The sequence below is a fragment of the Bidens hawaiensis genome, unplaced genomic scaffold, assembly GCF_021521415.1.
Source record: "Bidens hawaiensis isolate Kalapana, Puna unplaced genomic scaffold, B.hawaiensis_p1.1 tig00016232_1, whole genome shotgun sequence".
NCBI lineage: Eukaryota > Viridiplantae > Streptophyta > Magnoliopsida > Asterales > Asteraceae > Bidens > Bidens hawaiensis.
Genome location: NW_027492481.1, coordinates 226457 through 251081, shown reverse-complemented (window position 1 = coordinate 251081; position 24625 = coordinate 226457). Strand labels below are relative to the sequence as shown.

The window sequence follows — 24625 nt, the reverse complement described above, 5'->3', positions numbered from 1 at the left end:
AATTTTGGTTTTGTTCCATTCAAGCTGTAGATATTATTTCAAAATATAATAATCAATGATACAGTAACTTAAAAATCAACACAACACTGCTGATCACCAAAAATCAGAGCAAGAACACTTGCCATCTTTAAAATGATGAAACCGACTCGCATCTCGAACAACAATCTCCCGATGAACAATACTACTTATAAACTTCAAAACCGTATGACAATCTCCACAAACCCGAAGATTCTTCACGACCCGAATCACAGACTCTGGGACCCCATTTAACAGCCCATAAGCCACTGCAAGCCTCTCACTGTGCCAAAATAACTGCTTTTCTTTCTCCTCTTTACCCATATCATGCAACACATAACTAACATCAGGAACATACCCGATTTTCCTCATTTTCTCATCCAAATCTTCAAGAAAAACCCGAATCTCATTCTTCATCCGATGACCCGTTTCACCTGCATAAAAAACCTCACTTTCTTTCCCTAAATAAACACAACTGTAACCCGGTTCCTTCTTAACATAACCAGCAGCCATCAGTTTCCTAACTTTTGCCACATTTTCCCACATAAACACACTCGCATACGTGTTACATAAAAGTATATACGTCGATGGATCTTTAACACCCAACCCGAATCCCCATCTGGGTTCGCCCGAATCGCTTACACGCACTCAACAAAGAAGCCCAAACCGCCTCATCAACCTCAAACGGCATGGTGTTAAGTACTTTTTCAGCCTCATCTAAGTATCCTGATCGGCTGTATAGATCCACTAAACACGTGTAATGTTGAAGATTCGGGCTTAATCCATAATCATCCACCATAGATTTGAACAGATAACGGCCCGTGTTAACTAAACCGACATGGCTACACGCGTATATTAACCCGACAAATGTCACCTCGTTCGGTTTGAGCCCAGTAGATAACATGTTATCATACAGTGACAACGCTTCTTTAGCTTTTCCGTGCTGAGCGACCCCAACGATTATTGAAGTCCATGAAATTATATCTTTTTTAACCGTCTGATTAAACACGGTTTTGGCGGATATTATATCACTGCACTTTGCATACATGTCAATAAGCGCGTTGCAGACGTATAAACTCGATTCAAAACCGAGCTTCGGGACCAAACTGTGGACTTGTTGACCGAGTTCCAACGCTGCAAGATTAGCAGTAGCTCCAAGAATGCTAGATATAATAAACGGGTCGGTTATTTTGATCCCAGTTTGTTTCATTTCAATAAACAGATGAAATGCACTAACAAAATGTCCACTTTGAATCAATCCAGAAATCAAAGCAGTCCATGAAACAAGATTCTGAACTTTCATGTTCTTAAAAAGGTCAACAGCTTCCGACTTTCGTCCAACCCGGGCATACCCGGAAATCATGGCGGTCCAAGTAATCGCATTCTTTAAACTAATAGTATCGAAAATAATTCGAGCAGTGTCTGTTAATCCACATTTTGCATACATGTCAACTAAAGACGATTTGGTAACGTCATCCGATGAGAACCGGGACCGCACGAATTGGGCGTGCACTTGACGACCGACATGTAACGCGTTAACAGCAGCACAAGAGTTAATCAAGCTAGCGAAAACGAAGTGGTCGGGTTGCAAGTGATCACGAACAATCATGTTGGGGAATATGGAAATGGACCGGGTGGGGAGGCTGGCTCGGTTGAAAGCAGTGAGAATCGACGCCCATGAGACCGGGTCTCGTTGAGGCATTTCGTCAAACAGTTGGTGGGCGTCTTTGATAAGGCCGCATTTGGAGTACATGGAGATGAGGGTGTTGGGTAAGGCTCCGTATTGGTTGAGACCCAGCTTGAGGATGTGGGCATGGAGGGTCTTGCCGGAATGTGGGTTGTTGGTGGTGGCGCAATGGCTGAGGGATTGCAGCAGATGGTGATGCATTCATGTCAGACTGGTGTGAACACTCGCCCGAATGCACGGTTTAAAGATCCAACTAGTTTACGTCACTTACTCGCCTAGTCTCTCATCCTATACCGCTGAATGTAAATGCTGATGGCAGGAAACGAGTTTGGGTCACATGAAACACAATGTCATCTTTATCATTCTATCACTGGCTCATTGACTAATAAAAATATTAAGTAATTATAAGTATGTTTTGAGAAAATAATTGTAGTTTATGTATATACGGAGTACTTTTTAAGATAATTGTAATAAATAAATGCAATAAAGTTTTACTTCCCTTGCTACCATTTAGTTACAAAAAGAGACAGAACCCGGATTTATATTTTTTCAGTGGTTGAATTTCACACAACCAAACGTTATAATTTCCGTGCCCATGAAGGCACCTCAGTCTGTCAATTTGTTTGTGTTTCTAACTTACAATGGGTATGTTTAATTGTTTAGGAGTTATCACTAAACAAACTTGAACTTGTTTTTATGTGTTAACTTCAATTATCTTATCGGTTACAAAAGGGTCTTTAGCCTAACAGTATAAATGAATTAGATAAGGCTTGACTTTTTAATGAAAAAGTTTAAATCTGGTGGGCGACAACAAAACAAAAAATGCCATTAAAAAAAATAAAATCTTACGGTATCTCATAGAAACACTCATCGTTTTTATTATTATTTTTCAAAAAAAACAATGAGTTCTCGTGACATCGTCTCACACAATATGGGTCCGCCCTGTCATATGTTTATATTATGTAACCAAATATGCTAAATGAGTTATGCTCATGGGTTGAGCCAACACACATATTGTGTAATAAACCCGAACTAAACGTGTTTAAATTAAACTCTAACTAACATAATCATGTTGTATTAAATAGACAGAATCACATTGTATCAAAGACAAACATGTTACATGAAATCTTAAAAAAAACTAGAAAGATGTATTTAACATGACTTATTTTCATTGTTTTTTCTCAACATTTCCTTATGTTTAAATTCTAATGAATGTAGTAATCATGTACGAGCTAGAAGTTAAATATGTATTTAACACAGGAAATGACATGTGAACTATTATTTACTTATTAAAATACAACATAAAGGAACTATTATACCTTTTCTTAGACATGTAGTATAATGATAATTCGAATAAGAAAAAAAAAGGAGTAAAAAAAGTTACAAATTACAGTTCACTTATTTTTCATTACTTTTAACCAAATTGCCATTTAAAGATTACTTGTATAAATCATCTATCCGTTCTTTATATAGTTCCATAACTTGGTTCCTCCTGATCTTCATGGTCGCGGTCATCAACCCACTATCGATCTGAAATTCCATACGGGTAGACAGGTTGCCATCAAATCAATGTCGACAAAACATTGTGAGGAGTTTATAAGTTTTACACAATAAAAAATAAATAAAAATGATAATTTCTTGACTTGTGTATTGATGCAACAAGTCGGACACAAGAAATGAAAAAAGGAACGAGTCAAATAGGTAGTTTGACCCATTACATAAACCCATAAGTTAAGAAGAGAGTATAACTAATGCAGGCAGCATATTACCGTAAAAGGCTCATCAATGACGAGAATAGGCCCGATCTGAAAAGAGCAATCTGAGGTCCTGTATCAAGAGATGAATCCAGTTATACAACCCGAAAAATAGCAGGTCATGGGTTGCGATATCAGGGTGATCTGTTTAACCCATTTAGTTAAATGGGTTAACCCATCAACCCGTTTAATTAAACATGTCAACCCACCAACCTGTTTATGATGTGTTTAACCTATTTATTACAACCCAACAGCCCGCTTAATGCTTTTACAGTTTGATTACAGCCCGGCGAGTTGTTTGACTCTTTTAGATAAATGTATATGGGTCATGTTTCGGTTACAAGATTTTAACTGTGTTCAGGTTAGGGTTGATGTCTTTGACATGAACAAATATATGGTCTGTGTTCGGGTTCAACAATCCGCCAACCTGAAACGTTTGATCACACAACAAATAGTTTTTATTACCATTTTCGGAGCTCTTCTGATAACAAGCCAGCTATTTTCCCCTTGCTAAGTTCAACCACATCTGAATCTGAACCTGACAACTTTTTTGATACCGACATAATTTCTTCTTTATTTGGAACAATGATAGCTCCAAGATGACGTCGATCCTGGTTTTCATTTGCGATATCACACATGTAAATAAGTATTATCCGTATGTAAATGCCAACAAACTCATTAGTTACTTATAAAATAAATGAAAAAAAGTCGTCAAGGCCTATTACCAGGTGTTACCTGGCCAATGACAACTATTTGTTGAATCAACCTACTTCTCATGGCAGCTTCTTCTAGCTGCTCCGGTTCAACGTTTTCACCTATTAAAAATATTCAACCCAATAAGAAAATGCAACAAAAAGAAAATATCAATTATGTCACAATTACCTGTTGAAAGGACAATTGTATCCTTGGCACGTCCTTCAAGAACAACAAAGCCACCAGAATTACGACTTCGTCCTACTGAATGAACAGGGGAAATCCAACCAATATCTCCAGTGTTTAACCAACCATTTTCATCTATAGCTTGGCTTGTTGCAATTGGATTCTATTTTAAAAAAAATGAAGATATTTAATCACTATAAGTTAAAAAAAAATTCATTATATAACTTTTTTAGGTACCTTGTAATAACCCTGCATTATCTGTGGGCCCCTAGCTTTGACAATTCCCTTTGAACCCGGAGGAAGGTCTTCACCCGTTTCCTCGTTTACAACTTTTATTTCTGTGTGTCGAATTGGAGGCCCGACTGACCCAAGAACCTGCAAATGTCACATTTATGATGTCATATAGTTCCAGCTTACATAAAGAGTAATTAAAAAATGTCAGTTAGATTGGTGTATTTACGTTGCAATGTGGGCGTCGAGCGGCTACAACAGGAGACGACTCTGTTAATCCATACCCAACTTGGATTTTTGTGCCAATTGCCTGTAAAGACATCAACATCCGGTCAAACCTGATCTAGACAAACCCCGATCCTTTTTACCTTTTTAAATTGATTCCAACCTGAACCAGTTTGAAAAAAAAACAAAAATGTACACTACTAGCTCAAGTGCTTGACGTTTTCATGACGCAAAATTTTTAGTATACAAGTAACAGATCAGTTATAATTACAAAAAAACAAAAAAAAAACTGTTACTATGATAATAATCGGAATCATTGAATGGAAGGATTTGTGATGTTGTATGAATTGAAATAGACTCGTTTGACATGTTAGCCTTTTAGCTAAACTTTCTATTGACCCAATTATGATAAAACACAACCCAAATTGACTCATTCATAAGTAAAGGGGTCAAATTTTCCATCAAAACTGATAATATATAAAAAATAAAAGTTTTAACCTCAAAGAATTTGTCAACATGTACAGGCAAGCTACCACCTCCGCATATTCCAGCCTGTACAATGTAACAGATATCCTGATCAGTAATATTCTCAACAATAGTAAATAGTTATACAAAAGTTTTCAGATCTTGAAGCATATAAATAAAATGTGTTTTCACTCAAAACACTCCAAAAAAGTGAAGGGGCATGAGAAGAGTAGTATATAAAACCTTTGAAATCCCAATAGATACGTGGACTTTACTGTATACAATTTTCTTTGCCAATAAATGCAACGGTAACAAAATTGCAGCAATAGCCCGTGCATATAGCCAATCCAGTATTGCTGCAATGTAAGAAGGTCGGTTCTGATTTCTTGACAAACACTTACCCTACAAGTGAATATGAAAAGAGGCTAGAATATAAGATTATCGAATAAGTAAAGGTAACTTCTCAAATGTAAAAAAAAATTACACTCAACAAGTTTCTGCAAATGGTGACATTCACATTCGTATTGCTTAAAAGTCGTCCAAAGTCCTTTTTAAAAATGCATACAACCTTTTAAATCGTGTTCTCGATGATTGAATTATTATTGTAATTATATTGTTTTGGTAAATAATTAACCCGTTAGGTATGAAGAAAAAAATTTAAATATAATAAAAAGGTGATCTGCTTCAAACTGCACTAAATGTCCAAAAATAATCAGTTTCAACCTGAACCGATTTATTACCCAACCCACCATCTTGCCACCTCTACATGAACGCTAAAAACAATAGAGGTCAAAAGTCAATAAGATGCTGAAGGTTGAACCTCATAGATGTTTTTGAACTCCATGTATGCCATACTGATCCTTATTAATGATAGTGCAATTAACTTACGGATAGCTGAGCTGGTGGATAGCTGTTTCTGGATCCCACTGCAGATTAGGAACCATATTACAATAACTGAACAAGAAAAGCATAATATATGAAGATTTGTTTTTTTTAGTCCTAATACCCCATTTGATTAAATCCTTAACCAAAGTCAGCAAATAAAATATATTGCATTGCTTTTACCTGTACAGAGTTTGAAATACTAAAGGGACAGAAATCATATACTGTGGCTGATATTCCCGCAAATCATCCTACAAAAACAACTGTGCATTATAAGGCATGTGAACAGAGTGGGTGTATAATAAGCAAATGTGGAAGAATAATTACTTATTTTAAGGAAATACAACATATTTTCAGGATCACAGGACAATAGCATGGTAACATATTTTCCATTATTGGTATATAAGGAATTCCAACTAAAATCTGAAAATACCTTCAAGTGTGTAATACTGGTGTATACTTGCTCAATTCCCAAAGAAAATATAAAATACTCGCATGCACGTTCATATGCATGCCACGGTGGAAGCAAGCTTAGAAATCTATCCCCAGGCACAGCAGGGACGACGTCGAACAAATTATTAACCTGGAGAAGTATAAAAGCAGAATATCCTAACATGACAATATGATCATTCAAGGGGTACAATAATAATAGATGCACATAAAACTGAACTGTTTTGACTAAAGGTAGAAGTACAAATATGCTTGGGTCAAATTTCCATCTCTAATTTTGACAGAACTTCCTCACAAAAGATACACATTTATACCTGGTGCAGAAGATTATTATGTGTAAGCATTACTCCTTTTGGGTTGCCCGTGGTCCCACTTGTGTATATAAGAGCAGCAACATCATCAGACTTGATGGGCTCATAAACATACTTTTCATCTAAAGATTCACAAGTCAGTAAAATGTGTCGTTCCAGTAAATTACATAAAGCATAACTCGCTCTACCTCTCTCTCTCTCTCTCTCTCAACACACACATGCACAAAAACTTGCATTTTCAACTATCAGTTAATTCACTTTCCAAAAAGTCTTAATGAATATGCTTTCTGACTTCAAATGTTAGCTCCTACTATTCAGAACTAGCTCTAGAATAGGCGTTTCTCACTCAAAATTCACAACCCTTTTCTAACAATAACTCGAAGCTAGTAGATATTATAAATTGACTTACGGGCATCATGTGAATCAACAAAACCCGCGCGCTTTTCATGACCCATATCTATAATCTCCTTGTAATGTATAGGCAGGAATTCCCTCCTTCACATGGTTAGATATGGATGATTTTTCCCCCCAAAGTAGAATAACAAATCTAACAGATGCCTTAGAATTAAAGGCATCTGCCATCCGGTGATATAATTCAGGATTGTCCACAGCAAGTGCAACACTGTTATGAAAAGAATACAAAAGAATAACCTCATGCTATTCTGAAGCATAACTGACTGCAGGTTGCTATCTTAGCTAATTATTTAACATGATCTTTTTGCAAGATAACACAACTTCTTTATCTACTTACAGTAGTTCTTATACAGTTTATACTTGCTATACACTTTAAATCAATCGAAATTAAATCAGGTTTGAAATTTGAAATAAACCAGTTGATTATCAAAAAGTTAAAATGGGAATGACTATGCTAACCTTTCAGGATGATTGTAAATGTGTAACAACTCTTCCACGGATGACCTAGATCCCCTCACAACATTTACTGCTCCTGTGGCCATTATACCTACACCCAAACTTGTTAATTACTAGACATTCAATTTCTCAACTTGACTTGTTAGCACCACATAATTATAAACATATATGTAGTTTGTATTTTCAAGGTAATGATATAAGTAATAAAAAAATCATGCATTGAACATGGATCAATTATAATCAGAAAGCACTGCAGCTATTAAGTTTACCACAAGGATCAACTATAAGCAGAATCCAGCCCACCTTGATCAGCAATAAGCCATCAGCAAGAATTGTCAGCAAAAAGTGCTATCTTTTCACATGGTTTGATTCCAATCACTCTTAAACCTTCAGAGAAATCTAAAATGTCCTGCTCCACCTACAAATTGTATAATCAAAAAGTGAAGGTTCAGGTTAAATAGTCATGTAGTTGCACGAACAAGGAAAATTGTCTGTTTAAAATTAAAGGAGAGAAACCAAATGAACCTCGTCAACAGGCAAGATTGAAACATTTAAAAGAAAAGAAATTAGATATGTAAAAAAAAGGGTAAATGAGACGAAGACCTGCTTGTAAGTTATATTTGTAGGCGGATCATGATGTGGGTCGACCAATGCAACCCGATCACCAAACTTTTCTGCTGCATACCTCCAAATGTCAGGAATTACCTTCAATTCTGCAGTTGATACATTGTTTTCTGACTGATAAGGACTTTCAAGAAGAGGTGAATACTTTCTCACTTGCTTTTCTTCTGCCTAAAGTCAGAATGAAATTAAAGATATCATTATCTTCATGAATAAAATATTCCTTATAAACTTCTAAGAAACAGTCAAGAAACAAAAAAGAGAACTGGAATGGAAAAAAGAGGTAAAACCTGCTGCATTTTTAAACACATGTGGCTACTCTTCCTCTAATATTATACAAATTCAATCAATAGTTCAAGACACTTATGACATAACATGGCTAATTTGCTATTTGAGCACAAAACAGAAATTGTGTTTAGACCATGATCACCATTAGTCAAATCACAACACACAACCGAGCTCGAGCCGAGCTTTTGCTCGTTTAAGTTACCGCACACGAGTTAACACCGAGCTTAGGCTTGTTTGACTTTTCTTTCCTCAACATATATAAAAATAATTTAAAATGTATATAAATTAATAGATAATAAACGAGCCAAGTCGAACGTGAAAAAATGACTCAAGAGTCACGAGCCGAAAAACTCGGGCCCGAACTCTCTTAAGTCAAAATGAGCCGAACTTGGGCTCGGCTTTTTAACACCCCTACACAAAACACAACTTGTGTTTGGACACCAGTTGTCAAATTACCAGATCTAACAGGTGAGTTTCAAGTCACTAACATCAAAATGTGAACAAAAATTACCCAAATCTCCTTTTGTCATAGTATAGATAGGTAAATTTTACTAATAACAGAAAGTTTCTGAATCAACTAATCCTCCTTATGTACATTGTACTATAAAATTCTTAGCCAATAATATAAAAAGGTTCCTAGACATAAGAATAATTTAAAATGTATATTAATTAATAAATAATAAACAAGCCGAGCTCAAGCTTGAAAAAACAACTCACGATCCGAGCTTGAGCTTTCTAAAGCTCGAAACGAGCCGAGTCAAGCTCAAGCTCGAGCACTCGTAAGTCAAAACGAGCCGAGCAGTTGTGAAATTACCAGATCTAACACGTCAATCTAAACAGAAACAGTTTCAAATCACTAGCATGAGTCGCGATCAAACCGTCAGATCAAAATTCGAATGACCTAACTCACCTTTAGACATAGTAGAGACAGGTCAGTTTTTATACCAATAACAGAAACTTCATGAATTAGCAATAATTCATTCATAGCCTATAAACTCAAAAGTAACCTAGAGATTATAATAATGGAGGAAACAAAACAGGTATAAATATAATCACACAAACTAATTAATGAATTAATCATATCATATAAAAAAAAGAGTAATAATATTAATTCGGATACCTTAGATTCGGAATAAACTCGAATAATATGACACCGACGGATACGATCACGAGCACGGAATAATAAACTTCCGGAGTTGACATGATGATGCGACGGTGAAACGATGGCGTTTAGTGAAGTAACCGACATGGAATTAGGAGGTTGAACTAATAATAAAGGATTGAAGAGACCTCTGTGTAGTAGTATCATGATGTGTGTATGGTTTTAGTCTGTGTGTGAAGAAGCTTTGAATATTACGAAGAAGAAAGTGATAACATTGTAGCATCCGGCAGGGGTTTACGCGTTCAGACCATCGGCATTGTATTTGTAGATGTGAAGAAATTCAGTTAAGATTTATTTTAATATTATATATATACATTTCCCGATAAGTCAAGACAAATTTATTATTATTTTTTTAATTTTTTTATTAGTTTTTATCAAGACAATTATTGGTTTCAATCAACAATTTTATTTTTCCTATGATCTACCTTTTATTTTCATGCAACATTTGGTGAAATAACGTTAAAAATGTCTTAAGGTTAACCATGTAATATACGGTGGTATTGATAGTCAAAAGATGAGAGTGTATATATGTATCATTCAGCCAATGTCTTAATGGTTGATTGGTTAAGTGTTACGTATCTTATGTACAAAACTACTATCGAATCAGGGGTCTCACTGGAAATAGTTTCTCTGTTATACAGATAGAAGTAAATATATCTACTACTATGACTCTGCTATTGATGATATTTATGATTATTATTATTATTATTATGACATTTTATTTTCATTTTTTATTTTTTTTCTTGTAGATCTAGTTTTCTAGTAGTGGAAATCTTGTGTAGATGACTTGTTGACCAAAACTAAAATCAGGGGTGAATGTTTTGTATAACCAGGGGTAGTATCCGTTATCTCTCAACTTTTGGTTGACAGTGTAATTTTTTTATGGGTCGTTTTCATATATCTCTACACATGAAAAAATATTACGCTAACCCCTACTTGTTTAAAAGGCCAACCAATTTAAAAGTTCAAATTAGATAAAACCGAAACAAAGCAAGTAAAAATAACTATTTATTTTTCTTTTGTTTGAACGAGAAACATTAAACAGAAATAGACTCAATAGAATTATCATTTTTTAAAAGTCCAAATCAAATAAAGTCAAAACAAAGTTTATACCGCAAAACATATGGAAACCATTAACCTCTTTTTTCTTTTGTTTGAACGAAAAACATCAAAACAGAAACATGCTCAACATAATCATCATTCTGAGGTTGAAAGTTTTAATATGGTTTTGAATATGCAAATTCAATAACTTGGAAATAGATTTAGTGAGGTCTTAACTAGTTTGTTAGAACACACTTCTGGTTTAATTCTTGAGATTCGTTTTCCAAGTTTGACATATCTAAGATAGTGACGTTTTCGGAAATGTATACAAATGATTGCAGAAATGAAGAAATATGGTGTATTTCGGGTGATCGTACGACCTTTTATCACACTTTAAAGGAAGATGATAAATTTACAAAATTAGGTGAATATGTGACATTGCTCGTGTAATGGTAGAAACCGGAAAGCACGTCACCTTTTCTTTTGTTTATCAAAATTTGAAGCTAGTGTTGGTTTACTGATTGCAACCGCGACCGTTGAAATATGTTTTCTAATATGAAACTTATCAATACAGGTTTGCGTAAGCGAATAGGTGATGAGTAATTAAACAATGTTTTAGTTTGTGTTGTCGAAAGAGAAATGTTCAAAAGTAAAGGAACATGGTGTAAGGGCTTGATTTCAAGCTTTCAAAACCGAATAGGAGAAATTTGCACCCCATATATCGTGTTTCTAGTTTTGTTTCGTTTACATTATATGAAATACGATAAAAAAAAATTTTACCCTTGAGATTTATGTCCAGATCCGCATGATAATGATGGGTTTTGGAACTTGTGCTGTGAGATTGAAAACCCAAACTTGAGAAATTAACTATGGTTCGGTTAAAAACTAGTTTGAGTTGGAACCGGTGGTGCATTAAAAAAAAGTTTGCATACATACATAAAAATACATCGATTCATGAACATTGGTTTTAAATCGGTTCGTAAACTGCTTCATGGCTATCAGTTCGTGAACCATTGATTCCAAACCCGTACGTTTCTACCTCAAATCTATAAACAAATTCCAAAAAGGCTATTAACTTCGGTTTCAGACCTGTTCGATGTCGATTTATCGTTCAATTCTAGTATAGTGTATATGTGCTCCTCAATCCACACTACACCTTGATAACCCAACTCATGTTCTATGGATTCGAAAACACTCGCACCATGTTATGTATAAATCATTCGTATTTTTTTTTCCAGTTTTAACAGATTTTAAAATAAAATTAATAAGTTATGTTTATTTATATAATCTACACATATGTAACTTATATTTCATACACATGTGTTGGTAAACGATTAAAAAGATATATGTGGTTAGATTCATTACATAACACTAAATTGTCGTGAAAAAAAAACCCAATTTCTTAAAACAAATATTTTATCAGTTTATCTATGGCTCTGATAGAGATGATATTTGTGAATCCTTGCCTTCCCATTCTCATTAAACGATTATATATACAATACAAGGAGATCTCTATAATAAGAGATAATATTCTGTACAATCACCCTCATAATATCATACAATCTATACTATATATATATAAGTCTATTACACCCCCGCAGTCGAAGCGGTAGGTGACCGGATGTTGAGACTGGATCGGAAATCTTCAAACAAAGCGCGAGGTAAACCCTTGGTGAAGATATCTGCTATTTGATAAGGAGAAGGAACATGATGAATACACACTTGACCACGTTGAACCTGTTCACGGACAAAATGGATGTCAAGCTCAATGTGTTTTGTCCGTTGATGATTGACAGGTTCCCGGAGAGGTATATGGCACTCACATTATCACAATACACCAGTGTGGCACGCGTTAGGGGACGATGAAGTTCCAAAAGTAAGTTGCGACGCCAACAAATTTCAGCCACCACGTTGGCAACCCCTCTGTATTCTACTTCAACACTTGATCGTGATACAGTCGGCTGTCGTTTAGACGACCAAGAGATAAGATTAGACCCGTAATAAACACAATAACCTGATGTAGATCGACGAGTGTCCGGACAACCTGCCCAGTCCGCATCCGTATAAGCAAGCAAAGAGGGATAATCGGAATTTCCGAGAGTAAGACCAAAGGTAACCGTTCCCTGAATGTAATGTAAGATGCGTTTGAGAGCTTGCCAATGGGTGGACCGTGGAGCATGCATGTGCATGCAAACCTGCTGAACCGCATAACTAATATCAGGTCGAGTGAATGTGAGGTACTGTAAAGCACCCGCCATGCTACGATATAGGGTTGGATCCTCAAATGGAACACCAGAATCAGCACCAAGTTTACCATTTGTGTCGACAGGGGTAGGCGCTGGTTTGCATGTTTGCATTCCAGCACGTTTAATAATGTCATGGGCATAAGAAGTTTGTGATAAGAACATGCTATCCCCTGTCCGAGTGACCGTTATTCCGAGAAAAAACTTAGTTGGCCGAGATCTTTCATGGCAAATTCATTTGCCAAACTAGACATTAGTTGTTGCCGAAGAACCTCGGAGGAAGAAGTAAGAAGAATATCATCAACATAAAGTAGCAAATACGTCGTATGATTCCCGGAGTGCAAAATGAACAAACTGTTATCACATTGACTTTGTCGGAACCCCAAGTGTAAGACATAATCAGTAAACCGTTGATACCATGCCCGTGGTGCCTGCTTAAGTCCATAAAGAGATTTTTTAAGTCAACACACATGATCTGGATGAGTCTTGCTACGAAACCCCATAGGCTGATACATGTAGACTGTTTCATTAAGTGTGCCATGTGAAAATGCATTTGTGACATCTAATTGATGCACTTGCCAAAAGCGTGACAAAGCGATAGACAAAACTGTTCGAATTGTTGCTGGTTTTACCACTGGACTAAAAGTCTCCCCACAATCTATACCAACCTGTTGTGACCTTCCATCACAAACTAATCGTGCTTTATACCGCTCAAGAGTCCCATTAGAATGGAACTTATGTTTAAACAACCACATACTCCGTATTACATTCATTTGTGGATGACGAGGGACAAGTTCCCATGTCTCATTTTTAACAAGTGCGCTATACTCATCATTCATGGCACTATACCATTCCGGTGTGGACACGGCATGGGATGGGTTTTTAGGAATAGGAACAATGGTGGTGGTGGAAAGGTTAAGAAATTTCTTAGGTTTAGTTATACCGTCCATACCACGTGTGCGCATGGTACGATTCGAAGGGGGTGGCGGTGGGGAATGAGGTGAGGGAACTGTTGGAGATTGAGGTGTGGTAGAGGAGTTGGCTGTAATTATGGGTTGGGCAGTGGGTGAGATTGGATCATTAGGAGGTGGGGTGGGTGGTGTGAAGAGAGGGTTGTTGGTGTCTTGGGTCTGTGAATATTGGGTTGGGTTTGGAGGTGGTGGTGGTGTAGTTTGTTGAGACCACAAATGTGGATGCGGTGGAGTGTTAAGGAATTCATGGGTTTCATTTAATGAAATAAAGGCTGAGCCAGGTTAGTGGCGAAAGGGAAAATTGTCTCATCAAAAACCACATGTCGGGAGATAGTTATTTGATGTGTCTTCAAATCAAGGCATTTATATCCTCGATGATTTTGGGGATAGCCGAGGAAAACGTATGGGTGTGAGCGATTGGCAAGTTTGTGGGTGAGGGTAGACGGATGTAGAGGATAACATAAGGAACCAAAAACGCGAAGATGATCACATGATGGGTGTCGGTTATATAAAAGTTCGGTGGGGGTTTTGAAGGTGTGATTTTTACTTGGAAGGATGTTGAGTATGTATGTGGCCATGTCTAGAGCATGATGCCAAAAGGTAGAGGGAAGAGAAGCATGAGCAAGAAGAGTGCGGATGATATTATTAATGGAGCGGATTTTGCGTTCCGCTTTCCCATTTTGAGAGGATGTGTGAGGGCAAGATAGACGCAATATCATACCGTTGAGGTCACAATATTGTTTAAACGATGAGTTGACATATTCGGTGCCATTGTCGCATTGAAAATTTTTAATTTTTCGTTCAAATTGGGTTTCGATTTGTTTAGAAAAAGTGCAAAAAATGTTATAAACTTGGGACCTTTTGGCCAATGGATATGTCCATAAAAAATTTGTGTGATTGTCTAAGAATAGAATGTAATAGCGATGTCCGCTGGTGCTTACAACTGGAGATGTCCAGAGGTCGCTATGAATGATATCAAATGGTAAATATGTACAAGTAGATGAAGGCATAAAAGGTGATTTAATACTCTTCCCCATAACACAAGATTCACAAACAATCTTACTTAACTTATTAAATGAAATAACATTGGAATGTCTCAAAAATTTCAATAAAGTTGGTCCGGGATGACCCAAACGTTGATGCCATAATCGGTTTGAAATAGCTGCAAAGGTAGATGGGGAAGTGTATTGAGTAGACTCCGGCGGAAGTAATGGGTATAAATCACCGTTGCTGTTGCACCGGAGGATAGGGATCCGGGTCTTGAAATTCTTAACAAGAAAACCAAAAGGATCAAATTCGATAGAAATCCAATTGTCAATTGTAAGACGACGGACAGAGATAAGGTTTTTAATTAATTTTGGGGCATATAAGACATTATTCAATTTGTGGTGGGTAAGGGGGTGGTAAGTGTTGGTCTCCTTGTCCATTTACCGGAATGGTGGTGCCATCCCCGACAATGATATTATGTAAAACGCCATTATTGAAAAGAGATTGAAAATTACCCGGATTATTTGTCATGTGAGATGTAGCCCCGGTGTCCATATGCCATTGATCGGGTGGATTGAGAGACATAGTGTATAAGGCTTGCTCAATGTTGGTAGGCGCATAAGCAGCCGTGAAAGCATTACTCTGGTTGGGCCGTGGACCAAGTATACCTGTGTTATGATTTGGCCGAGCTTGTGTCGGATAGGGGCAGGGGGGATTGGTCCAAGAAGTTTGAGTGGACTGATTGGATGAGTTGGGATGTGGCATCCACGGAGTGTTTGAAGAATAATTATTTGGATAATTATTTTGTGGTGAGTAAGGAGGGTAGTAATGATTTTGACCATAGCTGATGGGGTTATGGTTGTTGTATCCAGATCCTCGACCTCACCCCCAATTATTGCGTCCACGACCACGACCACGAGAGCGACCGCGACCGCGACCGCGTCCCCTGTCCCCTGGTTCAGATCGGTATTCGAAAGAGGCTGAGTTATCGGGTTTCGTGGTTGTGGCGTGTAGGGCGGTTCCCGCAGAAGAGATGGCTAACGCGGCTTGATGAGCTTTCTTCTGTTCTTCCATGGTTACCTTCGAGCGAGCTGCATGAAACGACGGAAGCGGTTCCGTGTTTTGAATTATTGCGCCTATGCCTTCGTATTGTTCATTGAGACCGGTAACCAATTGAATAACCAAATCTTTGTCGTCAACCGGGCTATCAACATTGGCTAATTGATCTGCCAAGATCTTGAGTTCTTGACAATAGGCATGCATATTTGGGAAATTGTCAAGTCGGGTGTTGGCGAACTTGGTTTTAAGATAGACAGCCCTTGTAGCTTTGCTGTCATTGAAGAGGTCAGCGAGAGCCGTCCATGCATGGAAAGCAGTCGTATCTTTCTTGAGAATGGTTTGGACCAGATCATTCGAGATGGTGCCATAGATCCATTGGAGGACTATGGCATCGATCCGTTCCCAAGAATCGAGGGCTGGTGGCGGTAGTGGTGCTGGAGCTTTCGGGTCGGCATCTTTCGGTTGGTTCGAAGAAGATTGTGTTGGCGGTGTTGAAGAGATGAGATGATCGTAGACCATAAAGGCTTTGCAGTGAATTTTAAACAATTCCGACCATGTGGTATAGGGGCCGGATTCGGATTCGGATTCAAGGGTAATGGTAATGAAGTTTTTAATGTTGGTGACGGCGGGTTGTAGTTTGGTATCCATGAAGAAAGAAACTGATGAGAAGTTGAACAGCAGAAGGTGGGATCGTTTCTAGAAAAGCCGAGGAAGATTGGAGGCGGCTTAGGGTTAGGCCAGTGATACCATGATAGAGATGATATTTGTGAATCCTTGCCTTCCCATTCTCATTAAACGATTATATATACAATACAAGGAGATCTCTATAATAAGAGATAATATTCTGGACAATCACCCTCATAATATCATACAATCTATACTATATATATATATATATAAGTCTATTAGGCTCATATATAAAATTTTGTGACTTACTGTTACAAATTTATATGTTATTATCTACATAAATAATAACATCAAACTAGTTTGTTCATGTGTTTTTGTAGTTTCAAGGGGAAATCCACTAATCCAGGTGGTATGGTGGTGACAAGTGGTTGTGGGCTTAATTAATTCTATTAAATGCAAGTGTGGTGAGTTTAATTTTAAGAGAAAAGTAGGTGTAAAGTAAAGATTGCCTGTGTTCTCTATTTAATTAAAACAAAATAAGTTTATTTTTTAGTTTTAAGAGATGGTTATCAAAACTTATATACAACTGTAAAAAATAATGCATAATAAATGTATCAAATTTATAAAATGGTAAACCAATACAACAATGTTATAAAACTGTTACATCAATGTATGATATGAAAGTGAATGAACTACGTCTAGTGACTATATTGCATCGATTAGTTTGAATTATTCGACGATGAACGATAACCGAATCACTCGTATATCTAATCAGATGTACTCTTCCCAGTTATGTTCACCAGATAAACAGGGCTCCCATCAGGATTTAGCAAGCCCCAATGTCTTTCAGTAGCTGGACCATATTTCTGATTCTCATCATACAATGAGAATATAAAAGTTGGCATAACCTCCCCGGGCCGGGCCGGAGTTCCAACACTTGGGACCGCAGACATTTTCCTTATGAGATTGTTGTTGTACTCAGCTGCATTTTCTGGAGTTGCACCTGACTCGCCTGCGTGTGGCCAGCCTGTTTCCGAAATAGCAAGCATTATGTCATCATATCCAAGTTTAGCCATTGCATAAGCCACTGAGTCAAGCATCTGGTCTAGCAGATTCATGTACACCAGCCCGGTATATGGATCGGTGTAGGTCTCATTTACGCTTCTTAGTAATGCAAAATCAAGGTTTATGCTTGTTTGATTCATGACTTGACTTTCGAACCATGCGAAGTAAGGGTAGACATCTACGAAGAAATATGATTTTGTCCCGTTTATGTATTTCAGCAACGGGACAATGAGTTCGTGTATCTCGGGCTTAAAGCTTCCATTTGAAGGTGGAAATGTTATTCCCATCATGTCCATTGCAAGAGGTGTTGATACTTTAATATTGTGAATCCCTTGCGCTTTGATCGTGCTTTTAATCCGTCTAATGGCGGGTACAAGATCTCGTGCTATTTGGATATCTTGATCTGTACTAATGGAGCTGAAAACTTCATGGCCAACAAGCACAAACTGAATTTTAGTATTGGGATAGTGAGCTAGGATATGTTCATACACCCATTGCTCCGCAAGGTGTTGATTTGCAGCGATGCCTGAGATTTCGTCATTTGCAATTGTGACCGCGACACTAATATTCTTTCCGGATAGAAGATGGAGTATTTCGTGGTCAGCGTCATAAAGTTTGACTCGACCTACATTCATGTTTTGTAGGAGTTCGATGGATCGGGCTGGAGACGGAAGGTTGTTTCCTAGCCGACCATAGCTTATACCGATCCCATTCGATACCACCGCCCGTGAAATCACAAAGAGATACAAGAAAGAGAGGGAAAGAAGAGCTATCTTGTGGAAACTTTTATTCTCCATATGAAAAAGATGCTAAAAATGCTAATATATGATGCTGGTTAATGTACAAATGATGATTATTATGTTATAAATAGTGATTGTTCAACTTCATAAGTTTTGTGTAAGTGTCAATGAACTTTGTGATGATTGGATTTTTAATTCACAATATAATTTATAATTGATAAAGTAAAGGTTATAAGTGAAGGAGACATTTGAGATGGTAATAATTTAGGTATAGAAATGTTGAATGAATGTAAGCAAGGTAAAGGTTAAAGTTTGGTTGTGTTCATTTATTTTATATGTGGTAGGAATGTTTTGGTTTTACTTGTGTTGTATGAAAGTAGATGTGATAAAATAGAAAAGTTAGATATGATATTTTTTCTTATTTATTTGTTTTATGATGGAAGCGTCAACCGAGATTGGTTGTTGACGAAAGCAACGAATGACGTTCAACAAATATACCAAGTACATGAAAAAATTACACGGTTTTTTCAGGATGCTTGGTAGTATTAATTGCACATATTGTAATGGTCAAATTGTCCGTCAATTAGACGAGGTAGTGCAACCTATTATGTAATTAATTACATAACCTGGTACATGACCGGTATGCCATTACATATATGTGATACACAAATTACAAATTGTATGTTACGTGATTATGTAACATTTTACATAATTATATAAAACGTGAGGTCCATCGCCTAAAGTACATCCATTACACGATTTTAACTGGTAATTATAATTTATTTTATGTAAAATAAAACGTGAGGTATCGGAATTTTATCAATTTCTTCTAATTTTTTTTCTTATTGGCTCATTTTATATTTCATAGAAACATCCAAACGATTTACAATGAAGTGGCAGGTAAGCGGGCAACAAGCTGCGCTGCAATCCCCTTTTGGATAGCAAACCCAATCCGACTAAAAACAAAGTTTTGATTCTTATGGGCTGATACGTTACTATACACAACTTTCTGAACCCTATTCAAAAGGTCCACGGCATCCGGAGCTAAGAAACCAAAAGTGTCAAAGGCGAAGGGGATAAACACGTGTTGATTCTCCAAACAAGCTCTCTCGTGTTTAGCAACCTTGCTCGATGCCGCCTTCAATGCTGCCTGGCCTGCTACAAATCCAGTGTCCCTAATCCCAACAAGAGGGGACACTCCTGTGAGGTCGACACAAGCGTGTTTCCCCCCTACCCCACCCAAAAACAAGTATATCGGCCGGGCGTAATGTAGATCTTCCTTCTTGAGGATCCGTAAGAAAGTTTACGGGGGCTTCTTTTTTAGCCGAAATTCCGGCTCGTTTAAGAACATTGCATAGAACATCCCTCACCAAATCATGCATGTACTTAAACCCAGGCAACTCTTTGCAGTGAACCGCATGCTCGCCAAAAGAATCCAAACAAACCTTACGGCAAACCGGGCACGGCTCATCTACCGGAAACAAAGGGATCATTAACCGATACTTCAGGATGGCCTGGTACTCCAAAGCCGACATATGTTGGCCCAATCCTTCAATAGGGAGAACACTTAAGAAATCTTGAGCCCGAGGAGCCCGAAGACACTCAAACACCGCTTTCTGACGAGGGGATAAATCAAACTTCATTTCCAAACTCTTGATGATTCCATTATAAAGGGCATTCGCCAAAGCATGTTGGGCTTTAGGGGGGGGGGGTGTCTTTATTAGAGAAACCTCTAATGTCAAAATCGGGAAGTGAAATGTGCAACCGATCTATCGCACTCCCATAATCGGAGTCAAACCCATCAATACCACAACCTCGAAGAATGTGGTCTTGTAATTCCCAAGATTGCGCCCTCGAGGCCACAAACACATAAGTAGAAATGTCTGAAGCTGAACATAAACCCAAACCTCCAAAACGAGTCGGAAGTGATGCCAACCTCCATTAAAAATCTCCAAAGAAGGGACCACCACAAACCACGATGTCCTCAATCGCCCCCCGAAGGCCATTGTCAAACAAAGAAACTGCTTCCCTTACATATACAGGTTGGCATGTTCTGAGACCAAACAACAACTTTCTAACTCCCATACATGAGCGGAGCAAAAGGAGCTCGCATTGAGGGTCCCGCAAATGCGGGAGATAGCTCATCAACTCCACAGCTCGCGAAGCCCTTTTCATAGTAAGTTCACTGATGAACCCGACATCCCGGCTAACTGCTCCCCCGAGGAGTTTCACACCTAGCACCGGTCTTCCAATCTCACAGGGAAACACCCCCTCCTGCACCTTAACCCCATTGCACGACGGCCAAAATACTTCGGTTTTCTTAATATTAAGTTCAAGGCCCAGGCGGGGACCCTCCGACCTGATAATATCTAAAGCTTTGGCAATCTCTTTAGAGTCCCCAATAATTGTACCATCATCTAGGTACCAAGCATGAAAGAGAAGCTTACAGGAACTCTGGACTAGATGCAGAACTAAGGCGAAAAGAAGAGGTCCCAAAGGGTCCCCCTGCTGAACCCCAGTGGTGGACCAAATGTGGTCACCCCCACATATAGCCTGGCCGGTTGCCCATATAAAAAGTTCACCCATAAGGAAATAGATAGACATCGGGCCCGAACCTCATTCAGAAGGGCAGTCCTATCCACCAAGTTGAAGGCATTACAAAAATCAATAGTAAGCATAGCCAATGACCCATCAGTATGGAACTTACTTAAAAACCTGTTCGCGCTATGAAGAACGGCCTCTGCACCACTAGGGACTCCCACCCCAAACTGAAAGTCGCACATATATTTAGTAATGTCTTTCCCAACACCCCTCATAGCCACCTTAGAGATTAATCTTCTCCAAATGGCACCTACGACAATGGGTCTAATCCCATTGTCCGGTTTGAGCAACGGTGTGAGAGGAGCCGACGCAATGAACTCTGCCAAAACCCTTGGGCATCTCCCCCCCAAACATAAATTAACCATCGCAGTAGTAGCCTTTAGTAACCCAACAGAGATCGGCGACCCCTCTCCACAAAATGCATCCAAAATATGTTGTGCCCTCAATCCATCTCGTCCGCATGACGTCCCTTTAGGGAAGGATTTAATGCATCCAAGCACACAATCCTCATCAACAACAAGAGGAGGCTCAGAAAGCAATGAAGCAGGCATAACCGGCTGGGGCAAATTGGGATGCTTAGCCACTAACGTTTTCAAAGTGTCATTGCCGAAAGGTGCAACCCCTGAAGAGCATAATACTTTAATGGCGGCAGTAAAATGCCCGTCCGCCACTTTTCGTAAACATTGTTTCACATTGGCACATACCGCAACATCATCGTGCTTAGCGAGAGGCTCCCCATGACTCGAGTTCACCCCTATAGGTGTGGCAAAAAGGGATAAAATAAGCGCATCAAAACCATCCTTAGCACCCCAACTTGCTAGTGCTTGTTGAATACTCTGACATTGCAAAGACTTTCTATTACCGGACCTGCGCTCCTGACGTTTAGAAGGTCTGAAAACACACAGCGTGCACCGCGGTAACAAGAAAAGTTTCACCCATACCTCAACAGAGTCTGGCATAGCAACCACCTTACCCAGAGCCGCAGTTAACGCTTGAGCAAATGCCATACGACAACTATGAGGGATGCTCTTAACAGTTGTGATAGGAAGAGAGAAGACACGGTCAAGAAGAACCTCATCCACCACTATCCCTCCCAAGGGAGCAACATCCCTCATAACATGTGGTTTATCAATCCCCACAATAAACTCCTCCACAGCTCCTACACCCTCGTTGTACTTGGTGACTCCATCAGCATGATGACACGTCCGTTTAAGAGCAGTTGAACGCATACACACCCCACATAGCCACTGGTCTGAGGCCTTAAAAGCCTCCCCAACCGAAATAAATAAATCACAATCCATGGAAATGGCATCCCGTAGGGTCCCTTTCCGCTCATCCGACGACAAATGAAGTCGTTTGATATGCGCCATTAATCGAGAGATCCCCCTTGACCCCGCCCGTCCATCCGGGCAACAATGGAACCCCCTAAAAGGACATGACCAAACACCCACCGAACCCACACTATTTTCTAGGGTCTTAGACATAGCACCCTCATCAATTAATCCACCACGAGAAATGATGTCGAACCGACAACCATGTCCACCTCCCGTGCCCACCTCCCCCGATGGGGCTCCTTTGACAATCCGAGCCCTTGTCATAACCCCTCACGACAAAAAGGCCAACAAACAAACTCGAGCTGAGTTTTGGGAGTAAAAACCCGAACTAAGAGGAGAAAGGAGAGCAACCGTCAGTTGCTCTCTCCTCCGTAAACCCAAAAAAACCAATTAACTCATTGAGACATTTTATCGAACACCTGGCGGGCAGACCCAAAACCGAGGATTAAGGGCAAAATTGAAATAGCACTAGAGGTGGTGGTGAGGAGATGACGATGATATGACGAGGAGATGATGCTGGTTATTGATGTGTGACGACCTATGCTTGCTTCAACCATCACGTGAAGTATAGCATCACATTGATGAGAATGTGTTTCAAATGATACTAGTGTATACATCCTGTTATTATAAAAGTGTATTTTTAAAAGTTTTTTAAGGCTTGAGAACCCATGCGTGAAGCTTAGGAAAGGTGTTTGCGTTAATTTAACCACACATGGCCTCACCACAAACAAAGACGTACCAACTTTACGAATTTTAATTCTGAGACCACTAATAGACTACCTACGACAGTCAATTTGGTGAGTAAGGGTATAGATATCGCGAACTGTTTATGTCCTGTTTGTAATGATCGTGAGGAGTCTATTGACCATGTTTTTGGTATGTGCTCGGTGGCTAATTGGATTTGGAGCCTTACTGCTTCTTTTGGCTTGGCCTTACGTTGTCTTCCTCTTTAGTTCCAGTTGAGCTGATGTCTTGATGGGACACATTGAGAGTTTAAACTCATAAGAAAGATTTGTCCGGGATGATTATTTTTATCACTTGGTGGATTATTTGAAGACTAAAAAATGACTTGGTATTTGAGAAGGCTAACCATAACAAAGAAACGCTATTTCATGAAATTTTACATTTCTTGTTCTTGTGGTATAATAGTATGTTTTTTTTTCCGATTTTACTACTTACTAGGATTGTTTTTTATTTATAAAATACCGTCTTTCAAAAAAAAATAAAAAATCCTAACATGTTAGTTACACCAAATTAAATAAAAGAGAAAAGAAAACTGTGGTAACATCTTTGAAGACAGGTAGGCTAGATAGGGGATGAAGAAAACAAATTGTAGATTCTAGGTATCGAGTGAAAATTAACGACCCATTTTTGTCACCATTTATTGGTCTGAAATGTTAAATGTTAGGCTGTTATTTATAGGTTGCCATTTATAGGGCATTAGGCTGCCATTTATGGGCATTTACTATTGTGTAGAGTGATTAATCTAACCTAACCCATCACAACCCAACCCCAAACAAATTATTGAAGTCTTGGGAAAAATATCTTGACAAATTAGCAACGTATTGTTAATGATCTTTCATCTATAATTGGTCCCTAGTCAATAAACGACTGAAAGCATATTCGGATATATTATCCTCAAATTATAAATAGATCACTGATGGGCCTTATGTCAGCAATAAATTCTCACAAGGTACAATCCAAGCCAGACTAAGTTGTGTAAGGTGTTCATCGGTGTTCCCAAGTTATCCGTCAGGAATTTGTCATAATTAACAACATATTACAACCGGTTTTTAATTTTACTTTTCTATTTTCTTAGTTTTATTGGACTATGTCAGTGATACTCTTATGTGTAGTACTGTTAGTAATAGTAATGGGTTGGTGTAATACCCCGAATAAGATGTACAAGTAAGTTTGTACGTATAAACAGGCATTTGTGACAGCTGTTCAAGACAATAGACGAGTTAGTATGACTTTAAGAAAGTCAAGAAACCATATTTGCCAATAATACAAAGATAAAACTTGGATTACTTCAATTTGAGTATGTGAACACGTAAATTAAGACAATAAGCGACTTACATGTTTTAGATTAAAAGGAAAATAATTGAAAACACTTA

The 24625-nt window shown here is 38.3% G+C and overlaps 1 protein-coding gene and 3 pseudogenes across 2 annotated transcripts; all 4 read right to left on the bottom strand.

Annotated features, from left to right (window-relative positions):
- Position 1: 1 nt before the first annotated feature.
- On the bottom strand, positions 2-1903 carry LOC143551038 (pentatricopeptide repeat-containing protein At4g14050, mitochondrial-like; annotated as a pseudogene).
- Positions 1904-2947: 1044 nt separating this feature from the next.
- On the bottom strand, positions 2948-10019 carry LOC143551037 (putative acyl-activating enzyme 16, chloroplastic; annotated as a pseudogene). The gene is made up of 18 exons (XR_013138432.1): positions 9799-10019; positions 8373-8561; positions 8073-8187; positions 7773-7860; positions 7309-7521; positions 6903-7021; positions 6572-6721; positions 6322-6389; positions 6077-6182; positions 5500-5658; positions 5290-5343; positions 4796-4876; positions 4573-4710; positions 4339-4498; positions 4192-4271; positions 3922-4067; positions 3472-3529; positions 2948-3232 (listed from the first exon to the last, which is right to left on the bottom strand). The product of XR_013138432.1 is annotated as a putative acyl-activating enzyme 16, chloroplastic (transcript).
- Positions 10020-15964: 5945 nt separating this feature from the next.
- Positions 15965-16660, bottom strand: LOC143551024 (uncharacterized). Its single transcript, XM_077041558.1, has one exon. It carries the CDS (start codon positions 16658-16660, stop codon positions 15965-15967), a length of 696 nt encoding a protein of 231 aa, XP_076897673.1.
- Positions 16661-17499: 839 nt separating this feature from the next.
- LOC143551012 (putative glucan endo-1,3-beta-glucosidase A6 pseudogene) lies at positions 17500-18924 on the bottom strand (annotated as a pseudogene).
- Positions 18925-24625: the final 5701 nt, after the last annotated feature.